Genomic DNA, 11,403 nt, shown 5'->3' on the forward strand with positions numbered 1-11,403 from the left:
TCTGTTCCTATCAAAATTCAAGGAATATTAGTCCCTCTGCTCTGTAAACTCAACCTTGAACTATGAGCTGAATGAGATTACATGCCGGCTCCTAGCAGCCTGCTTTCAATTTTGTTCTTCCTGCTTTCTGCATGAAAAGACTGGGAAATAACCCCATTACATGTCTTTCCATAATTCCAAGAATTACATCTCTAACAATCCATGTGAAGGTTATATGGGGATCTCCTCTAATATTTTGAGCAACCCTGATTATTGAAAGCATATATATAGAAGTGTGGGCCCAAATACAGAAATCCAGAAAGCTTCCCAACATGCCACGTAGCTGCAGAGCCTCTTTCATTGGGTGAAAATTATGAAAGATTGCCATGTGATTAATAGCACCGCTCCTTGAGCTGAGAACATTTCTCTTTTAAGAAGATGTAAGATCTTTTAATCAGGATTTACTTCCCTTTCCTACTGCTCATTGTTTTTCTGTGGCTTCTGCATAAATAGCACTTGGGTTTTGCATCAAGTTTTTCTGTTTTTCCCTTCTGTTAAAAAACCCTGAAAGTTGTGAGCAACAGCAAGCAGAAGAAGGAAATACTGAACACACCAGAAAGCACGCGAGCTGAGGTAGGACAGGATTTGTCTGCTTTTTCTGGTGTAGATTAAAATGTTGCAATGATTAAAATACAGCCTACTTGTATTTCTTATTACTCACAGCAAGTTTTTTATTTGCCAGAAGCTGTGATTGTTGACTAAAGTTCTCTATGAGAAAGCCGGTCTTGAGAAATTTTTTTGGCAGAAAAAAGGGTAGATTTATGTTACTAGGCATGTTTGCCAGATGGAAGATAACAATCAAATTGTGGATCTGATTAAGCAAGTCTTGTTTTTTAACTAGATGAAAAATACGTATTTGGTTTATGGCAAACTTCTAAAATAAAAGGTGTTAAATGTCAGATTCTTGATTTTTCTTTTTCCATTATTGTGCGTGTAGAAAGGTTAATAAAATGCCATGTTTTGATGAATTTAGTGTTAATTCTAAATATTACATTCTGGTACATTTACTCTTGGTTACACTGCTCCTGAAACATAAAGTGAATGCTAGAAGCAAGCTAATAGAAACTTTAAAAAAAAGCCATGAGAACTTCTGTTTTTCTCAGAAGTGCAGTGGCAAATGCAAGTGATCTCCTATATAGCAGTGATATCTTAGTTGCCTTCCTATTTGAGTAATGAACTGTGGTGTTTGGGGTCCTTTTCAGGCAAAGGGTTGTGATAGATGCAGAGAGCATCTCTTTTTCCTAGCATATAGGAGGATCTATATATTTATCACTTAACATAGCAAAGAACTATATTTTCAATGAACAGCCTGATTTCCCTACTTTGCGTGTGCAGAACACCTTCTTAAAAATAGGTTCTTTGATAGCTCCTCATGTTTTAGTGAGCGCAGTGCTCTAGAGCAGCAGGTCTGAGATCAGCAGTTTGGAAACTAAGAGTTTCGTCTTCAGAGACAGTGGAGGTTTCATATTTACACTGTTAGCAGCAGCACTCCTCCACGTCATGTCTTCAAAAGTAGTGTATCCTTCTGTCCAGACATGGCATAGAAATCGATTCCATTGTCCACTGAGATGCTGGATGGTTTGATTGACTGTCCTCCACTAGAACTGGAGGTAGCCCAAGGCTGTTGACTAATGCCACTTTCCCAGTAATAGCTTTTTGACATAGAGGGTGGAATCTGTATTAATATCGCTACAGGCATTGGTCTCACCTCACCAGCAGGAATTAGGGTCAACTCAGTGAAGTCAGCTATGGTTGTTACACTGCCAGCAACTAGGAGCAAGTTGTGACTGTAAGAAATTTGCTGGCAGCTCAGACCAATGTCCATCTAGCCTAATATTCAATCTCTAATGGTGGCAATAGGAGAGGCTGGTTAGAGACAACATGAAAGCCTGATCACCTGCCTGATCACCTTCCAGAGTGCTTTCCCCTTGCATTTACCCACCTTCTTGAATACTGTCCATGGGCACTGGGAAGCACATCCCTGCCCAGTCTTCTGTTTCCCATTTATTGTCATTGCATTTGTCCAGTCTTGTTTTGACCCTGCTGAGCCGCTCTGTGGCAGCAAGCTCCCAGTGCTGTACAGAGGAGCACCCACTTTCATTTGTTTGAAAGCAGACTCTCAACAACTCTGCTGAGCACCCCAAGTCCCCGTACTGCAGGAATAGGAATATGAATAACAGAGTGCATTCACAGTATCTCACCCTTCATGACTCTGTAAACCTTGACCACATCCTTCTTCAGCCACCTCTTTTCTGTACTGAAGAGTCTCAAGCTTTTTAGTCCTTTCTCTGTCTCCTTGATCATTTCATTTGCCCCTCTCTGCACCTTCTCTAACTCCATAATCTCTTTAGTTGGATACAAAGACCAGAACTGGTCAGTATGGAGATGCATGGAGATTTTATACAAGGTGATACCCTACTTTGTTCCCCATAACCTTCTTGATGATGCCTCTCATTTTGCTGACATTTTTGTCTGCATGTGCTGCTGCAGCCAATGAAGAAATTACTTCAGTAAGTGATCAGTGATGACAATGCCAAATGCCCTTTCCTGAATGTAACAACCAGTTTCAAGTTCATGTTATGTAGACATGGTTTAGATTATTTTTCCAAGCATGCATCACCTTACATTAAAATACGCTAATGCTCATCTGCCACCCTTTCAGCATGGCATCTGCCAATCTGGATAACTGTCTTTTCCAGGTTATTGATAAATATATTGAATAAATCTGGTCTGACTACTAAGCCCTACAGACTCCATTGCTGATTCATTAAGCCCCACACTTACCCTTCAGCCAGCTTTCAGGGCACAAAAAACATGCCTTCCAGCTTTCTGACAGCTTAGTTCCTTAAGAAACCCTTGGTGCAGAGCTTTGTCAAAGGCTTTGACAAATGCAACTGTATAAATGCATACATATCCATATATACATATAAAACAACCCCTGGACCCTCTTCATCCATCATTCTCACAGCCTTTCAGCAGGTGAATGGGGCAGGATCTCCCTTTTCAAAAGACGTGCTGACTCTTTCTCATCAGACTGGTATTTCAATGAGCTCAGTGCCTTCCTTCATTACAGACCCACCTCAACATACCAAAGGTGTAAATCAGTCTCAGCAGTTAATAGCTCCCAGGACTAAGAGGACCTACTCATGGCCCTTGAGCCGCCCTCTCAAGCCCTTCTTGTAGATGTGGAAGCTGCACTGGTGACGTGTCAGTTCCATGGCACTGCGCCTGATTGTAATGGTGGGTTACATGCCTTGGCTGGCAGTCTCACAGTATCCTTCAGGATACCCGTATGAATGCCATCTGGTACTTATTACTGTCCTCCCACTTATCTGGTTGGTTTAATACTTCCTGCACACATCCATTGAGTGGACCTGGCTCCTCTGACCGCTTTGCTGCATCAGGCATGAAAACACTCCAACAACTTTGGCAGGGAAGAGTGAATTCACTGAGTTTCTCTGCTATGGCCTTCTCGTCCCTGGAAGATCTTTTGCCACCAAGCAGCCCTGCCAGTTCCCTAGTAGTATTTCATATTTCAGTGGGTTTACAAAACTTACTGTCAGCCTGAGCATCCTTTACCAGGTGTTCTTCACTTTTTTAATTAAATGCTCTTAGTTTGTTCTCCATATTTGATCTGCCATGATACAAGATTTCCTATTCTCTCCATTTAGACAAGCCGCCTGCTTTCTAAATGGTGATCTTTTCCTTATAACAGTCTTGCTAACTATTCTACTGATAGACATCAGTCTCAATATTTATTAAAATGTCTATTTCCTTTGGAATGTAGGCTTCTGACACAGTCTTTGTTGAATTTTCTGTTTATTTTTGTAAAAAGCCCCCAAATTCTGTGGGCTTCTTCCTTCTGGGACAGCTTCTGTGTCCCACAGTGCTGCCAAACATAGCTCTACTGTGATTGCCAGTACAGGGCTGCCTCCACCAAAACCTGATGAACTAGGACATGTGCAGCACTAAAGATCTAATGTAGAATACCATCTTGTGTTGTGGATTTGGTTGCAGGACTAATTATTCTAGCAATTGGGCATTGTTGCATATGGATATTATATCTCATTTTACTGCAGCATCACATCTTTTTAAAGGCACCCAAAATCTCCTGCTATTGCTACCTGCTTTCAGCTTCCTAATCTCACTTAGCATTTTCTGATGACTGTCATCATCATGATGAGGAATTTGGTAGTTCATTCCTGGTTCTATGTTTTTATGATTAGACTGTGGAATGTTTGCCTACAAGAACTCTGTAGTGCTTCTCTTTAGCCATAATATTGTTATGCTGTTGCAAATTACATAGTCCTTCATGCACAGTGCCACTCCTCCACCTGTGCATCCTACACTATCATTACCATAAAGCTGGTAGCATGGCAACACAGTCTCCCACTGATTATCCTCTCCCCTGCAGGTCTCTGAGGTTCCTCTTGCACCAAGGTTGCTGTTTCATACCAAGCCTGCCAGCTCCCCAGTCCTATATTTGGCTTTGAGCATTGGTGCAGAATTGCATGTAAGATTTGTTTTGGATCAGTTGCTCAAGATAGCGTATGTCAGACAACTGGATTTGTGGGCAGTTGGATTTGCCTTCCCTAGTTATTGCTGTTGGGCTTTATTTCCTTTCTGGCCTTGTCAGAAGTGCACTGGATATGAGTTCACTGCCCTCACAGGTCTCATCAGTTCACTCCCGTGACCATCAGATCCCCTGTTGCTTCTAATTAAATACTCCCTAGCAAACCTTTCAGTCTGCAGCTCCAGCAGCCTGGATCACTCCTAGTGCAGTGCAGTCTCTCATTCCTGTATCACTTGCCTTTATCTCCAAAGATCCCTCAGTTTCTTACATACCTAAATTTCTCCTTTCTACTGCCTCATCGATGCACTGAAATATTGGGTCAGACCTGAGCTTCTCTCTCGCCTTGTAGCTGAGCCCCTAAGGTCCCACCTTGATCCCTGGTGCCCACAACCACAGCCACCACCGGCTCCTCTCCTGCACACCCAAGCAATCTGCACAGACATCTCATGAGGTCTGCTCCCCAGGCAGACCTGCTCCTACCCTGCACTTGCTGAGCCATTCTTGCCTCAATAGAGCTATCCTTGTCCTTCCGTGTCCCCAGCCCCTTGCCTCACACATGCATGCACAAAACCTGCCCCAGGGAGGCAGCCATACACGTCACGCTCTAGGCAATTTACAGGGTAGCCCCTACTCTGCTGCTAGACTGCTACTTGCATCTTGAGCTTAAAATATGATGGTTTGGGGGTATTTTTATTTGTTTAGTGTCTCCTCCAATTAAACATATCTCCTCTTACTTTTGCTCTTATCAGTTCCCCACCCGGCTTGTACACCCATCTGTTTGTTAAGGGTATTAGATTTACCTTAGGCAAGGAATGTCTTTCTGTTATCCCCTTACCTTAAATCACACTCAAGCCAGGCTAAGATAAAAGGAAAAGTATTTCTTCATAATAAATATATACAATTTACAATATATATGTAATTTATAATAAGAGGCAAATATTTTTAATAAAATCCATACTAATCAAACCATAAATGTTTCTAAAACACTTCACAGAGGTGGAAACAAAAACCCACCAAAACCCTACATCTGATCTACTTACATAGCATTTACATCAGAAAAGCCTCCCTTTTCTTGCTCAGCTGACATGCTCTCTGTCTCCTGCCAGGTGATTGTCAGAGCTCTGGGACATGTGTCAGCTGCTTCGGCTTGATAGCTTCCATCAGGGAAACTCATATATAGAAAAAATCTCCTGCTAGAGGGTATCCATCAGATAAATCTTGCAGTACTGCTTAAGAGGGATTCCCATTTCAGACTGTCCCTATCTCTCCCTTTTTTTTTTTCCTCAGGGAGCTGTTAGATCTTACCACCAATCTCCCTTCTTTTAGGGGACTCTATAGGTCCAGTCTCTCACCCCAGCCCCACCCTGTTCATTCCTAACCCAGGAGACCATCTGGACACTCTTGTGAAAACAAAGTTTATTGCCTGTCCTTAGATATGCCATTCTTTCTGTTTATCTAGGAGCCATCTCCCAGCTTTAGCTCCCACACCATGGCTTGAGTTTGCAAATTACCTCCCATTTACCCCACACTGGGAATACCACACTGGGTAACTGGGAGCCTAGAGCACCCAAATCTAGAGCCCACTTTTCCCCCTAGAGGTACTCCACCTGTGCAAATAAATTAATTTCAAGTTGTGAAGCCAGTGAGGTTCAGAATAAGAGATACAACACAGTTGTGTACCATCAACCCGTTATCATTCTCACTGGGGCAAACTAACGCATCTAGAATGCCATGTAGTTCTGGTTTTTAGGCTAAAATTTTCCATGCTTCATCTCTAGAATATGTTGGCAGATGCACAGAGGGAATTGTTTCCCACTGTTAAACAAGCAACAATACTGTAACTTTCCTCTCAAAATACTGCTAGCTGTAGGTCAGCTGGGGGAAGAAATTAGGAGTTCGGCAAGGAAATAGACTCTAATGAGGAAAAAAATTATTATTTAGAGTGTTTTAGTAATGAGTGGTTTTGATCGGATTGAATTATAGCCTCATAGGAGGAAAAATGTCACTCTCTGTGGACACAGCCCATTTTCTCACAGGCCATTTTCATTAGGGCTGCAAATACAGGCTGCCTTGGAAGCTGCAGTGCGTGTAGATGACTCTCTGATGCAGAGCAGTTGAGCACAAAAGAGACTGAAAAGTGGTAAATGAAGAAAAGGCCCCACAAAAAGAGACATAGGCATCCATCAGAAACTGACAGGAAAGAAGATATACAGTGTAAGGAGGAGGGAGTTAAAAATGGAACCATGCCTAACTAGCACAGTGTTTACCCAGTGTTTAAGGTAAAAATTTCCTTAATTTATACATTCTGACATACATCAATATACTTCTGGTATTGCTGGGGAAAGTTCAGTGACATGCTGCCAACAACATACCAGAAAAATTTCAGTAGTTCCAAAAGGCAAATTCAGTTCTTGTGGCTTTTCATCCTAATTTGAACTGCAGACTTACCAGTGGACAGCAATTTCTTTTGTGATTTTGATGTTTCCATGGTAGGTAACTGGGGACTCAAAAACTCCCTGCTGCAAAATGGCTGACAGCAAGTTGGCTTGTTTTGCACAGAGAACATCAGAGAATTGCCATTAAAACACTCACATAGCACTCACCTTTAAAAGGCAGTGCTTTCATAGGTTGAGACAACAACCAGCTGCTGTAATACTGAAACTCTTTAGAGATGACTTGGGGATTTACGCCCTGAGATGTGTATTTACTGGGACATCACAAGTAATTACTCAGTAACGAACCTTTACTTTCCACTGCCATCCGCATCTTACAATTTCTGCCCTCAGAAAAATAGTCCTGAATAGCTGAACTCCCAGCCCTGCCTGTAACACAGCACTCACGCCACTTCTTTTTACTCTGGCAGAAAGACAGAGAGCCTGGCTCCTGACTATGAATATTTCCAAGATCATGCTAGTCGACAACTTCACTAACAGCTCCTTCAAGTGTACGATTGATAGCTTCAAGCAAGTTATTTATCCCACCTTTTATCTTTTTATCTTCTTCTTTGGTGCTGTTGGAAATGGCCTCTCCATTTATGTTTTCTTCCAGCCTTCACAAAAGAAGACCTCAGCAAACATTTACATGCAGAACTTGGCTGTTTCGGACCTCATGTTTGTGAGCACTTTGCCCTTTCGGGCCACTTATTTCCTGTTGGGATCACACTGGATATTTGGTGAGATTGTCTGCAGGATCATGACATATACCTTGTACGTGAACATGTACTGCAGCATTTATTTTCTCACTGTGCTCAGCATGGTTCGTTTCCTAGCCATCGTCTACCCATTCAAACACTGGAAAGTAACCGACATGAATTATGCCAGGATAATATGCACAGCTATATGGGTCTTCGTGATGGCAGTCTCCAGCCCTCTGTTAACCAAGGGAATTGCTGGGTACGTAAACCCAGACAAGTGCTTGGACCTCCACCCCTCCAGCACACACAGGCTCCTCATGATGAACAGCTTTGTCCTCATTGTGGGCTTCATTCTGCCCTTTTGCATAATTATTGTCTGCTACATCTTTGCAATCAGAGCGCTGCTCAAGTCCAGGAGTCCGCAGTGCAAGAAGGCAGTCTGTCACAAGAAGGCATTGTCAACCATTATCATCACTCTTATCCTCTTCCTCCTCTGCTTTCTGCCGTATCACATACTGCGAACTGTCCACCTGATGCACAGCAGCTGCAGCCAGGCCAACCTGCCCATGCACAAAGCACTGGTGGTCACTCTCTGCCTCGCTGCCATGAACAGCTGCCTCAATCCCATCCTCTATTACTTTGCTGCTGAAAATTTCAAAGCAAGAATCAGAAGTTTGTACCGCAGGTAGCTGATCCAGAGTTGCGGAATGATGTATATACAGTCCTGATAGGACATCTAGACTGGGTCCATACTATTCATTTCCAGAGGCTGGCACAAATGCCAGGCATCTCTGGAACAAAAGCGTCTTGGCGATAGCTTGTTGGGGCTAAAACCAAGGTAGGATGATCACAGGTCAGGTACCTTGGTATTATCCCGGGTCCTCTTCTATGTAGCAGCACAGATATATGTCTAGTGTTCGTTATCCCCAAGAGAAGGGATTGAAAGGGATTTACCTTGCTGCCTGAGTCCACTTATTTCATTTCACAATGCTCAACTGGTGACTTGAAGGGAAACTGTTCACCTTAGTGTCTGTGTCTGGACTTCTCTGTGCTCCATTTCCCTGTGTGTGCAGAGGTGCATGGATTGGATGCTGTGATACCCATCAGATTCACAGGGCCCTGTCAGTTCCCTTTGAAAATACCGGTTAAAGGTTTACAGGTAGCAGGAAAATAAAGCATCACTGATACTTTCTGCTGAGGCTGACTTTTACAATGCAGAGAGCCAAAGAGGACCTGGCACTGGCTTGTGCTCCTTAGAAGGCATTAACATTCCTGAATTTTCCACTCTAAGGAGGCCACCAAGGTATTTTGCTTAACATTTCACTGGTTGTCAGGTGAGATAAAGATCTCAAGCAAATGGCGTCAGCATGAGTAAGAAAGATGACTGGGGCAGCGAGGGCAGGATGTGGGTGCACAGAGCACCAGGCTGTAGCTCTTCATGTATGCACCAATTCCTTTGAGGTCATTGCAACACTTGTTTTGATGTGCAGTGTTGCCAGTGCTTTGCTGAAAGCAAGGTTAGGCAGCTCAGTTCCTATGTAGGGGTCCAAAGATGAGCTTTAAAAATTGTTTAGGTCCAAATAATACTCCTGAGTAGCTAGGGAGCTAGGCTGTGGTTTCCTCCAGACAGGTAAACCAGTCTGATAGCAAACTGCTGCCAAAGGCATCCCTAATCTCTCACCTCCTGCCTGCTCTGAGGAGAAAACTGGTCCCTTTTTTCTTAGGATTAACTTCCAGTTGCTTTGAACTCCCTGACACTGAATGCAAGGGGGAAGCACTAAAACAGGAACAGGAGGAAAGACGGGCAGCAGAAGAGGAGTAGGACAAGGTCTGTTTATAAAGCAGTGGGGAGCTACACCTATGTGTACTTTGGAAAATCTCACCAAATGTCTGCCTGCATTTTCAAATCTCCAAGTATTTTCTAAAATGCGTTTCCTAAAAATCAGACCACTTGCAACTAAGTGAAAACAGGCTGCAAACTCAGCTTGACTACATTTAGATTTTACATTTAATTACCTCATTTTGTAAAAAAAAATAGACAAGAAGTTTTGTAATATTTTCGAGGAAAGCAGCCTGTCCCATAAGTAAACTGAAAAAAACCCGCTGAACGCTTTCCCTCCATGTGGAATCCACACAAAGGAAGGCTTCTGTCAGTGAAGATACTTTCATAGTGCTCTGAACTGTCTTGGAGAAAGCAATCTACAAACTGAACATTATTGCTCCCAAACAAAAATAACTGCAGCTAGCTATTTTCAGCTCTGTATGAAATATGCAGGAAACAAATCATTGCTGGCCAGGTGGAAAAGTACTTGGCAAATCACTGGAAAAGTCACATTTTTCTTGGCTATGTGAGGGTTATGTTCAATTGCAAAGCCAATCTATTTCAATTGCTTTATGCTGGCTTCAATGTAAGCACAGAGTTTTATCATAAGTCTTCACTAAAGTTCATGTTCCAAATCCTTATTTCAGTAACTGAGTGGCATACCTGCAAGCTGACAAAATGATGCCATGTGAACTCCTGCAGTGCTTGGTCCCATGCTATTGAAGAAAAAGGGGATATTGCCACTGGTTTACAATGGGAATGGGATCCAGATGGTAGCCTGTGCAGAGAGATACCAGACAAAGAATTGGAAGGAACAGGGCTAGACCTTTTTCTGTGGTTTTCACATCAGGAGTAGACCTGTGCAGGGACAAGTGACAATATTGGAGCCTCTGATGAGAGAGTGTACACCTTAAATACTACAAGGGAATGGAAAAAATTAGCCATGGTATATTCTCACTGACGTGTTTTTGTCTGTATCTATCCAATGCACCCTATTATCAGGTAATTTTGCATCTAGAGGATATATGTATCTCACTTACGAGGTCACTTTTTTTTTGTATTGACCACGCTCTAACTTTGTAAGCAATTGAATTAACTGTCAAACCTTTGTTTTAATAAACTCGATTTACTACTGGCTGAAGATATGGTTTTTATTGATTGAACAGCTAACAAGGAATCTCCTTAGAGTGTAAGGGGAGAAAGGCCAAGAAAGAGATATTGCATTTCTGTAAGTGGACCATCATTTCACAAGAGAGAAATGCCTTTGGAGGTGTGAGAACATCCTGCTGCCTTCTTCACTTCACCAGCAAAATAGTGGTGGACATCAGTTAAAATCTGGGGTGCAGATAAAGTAAAAGAACTTTTTATATTATTATTATTTGCTTGCAAACAAATTCAAGACAATCTTTATTAGGAAACCTTACAGGCAGCTTTAACAACACTTGCATAAATGCTGTGTTCCCATTTACTACCATTTCTCCATTTGGTATCCTTGCATGTCTCTACTTATGGAGCTGAAGACCAGGATTCTTTGCTGTGGAAGTATCATAGTAAAAAATGTAGCAAAAAAAAGACACCATATTTATTCTGAAAAATAAAGCTCTTGACAGCTAAATTACTAGCAATGCCTCTAGCTCCCTCGAGGGACCACCTCCCTTAAAAAATATTTTGATATGTTCCTTCAATTTTCCAGGAGACAAAATCTAATAGCTACGTGCATAGAAAGCTAAAGCAATGGTAAACTTTTGAGCTTGAAGGAGATACAAGAACAGGAAATTCAGTCATTAAGTGACTGGTACACCTAAGTGTCAGCAGATGTTACACCTTCATATGTAT

The 11,403-nt window shown here is 42.3% G+C and overlaps 1 protein-coding gene across 1 annotated transcript; it reads left to right on the forward strand.

The window, feature by feature from the left end:
• The first annotated feature begins 7,501 nt into the window (after positions 1-7,501).
• On the forward strand, positions 7,502-8,448 carry CYSLTR2 (cysteinyl leukotriene receptor 2). Its single transcript, XM_030476461.1, has one exon. The coding sequence runs from the start codon at positions 7,502-7,504 to the stop codon at positions 8,432-8,434; it is 933 nt and encodes a 310-aa protein (XP_030332321.1). The 3' UTR covers positions 8,435-8,448.
• Positions 8,449-11,403: the final 2,955 nt, after the last annotated feature.

This window comes from Strigops habroptila, chromosome 2 (genome assembly GCF_004027225.2).
Source record: "Strigops habroptila isolate Jane chromosome 2, bStrHab1.2.pri, whole genome shotgun sequence".
Lineage (NCBI taxonomy): Eukaryota > Metazoa > Chordata > Aves > Psittaciformes > Psittacidae > Strigops > Strigops habroptila.

What these genes read in the sequence shown, in the direction of transcription:
- CYSLTR2 (XM_030476461.1), top strand. Translation starts at nt 7,502, where the DNA reads ATGAATATTTCCAAGATCATGCTAGTCGACAACTTCACTAACAGCTCC.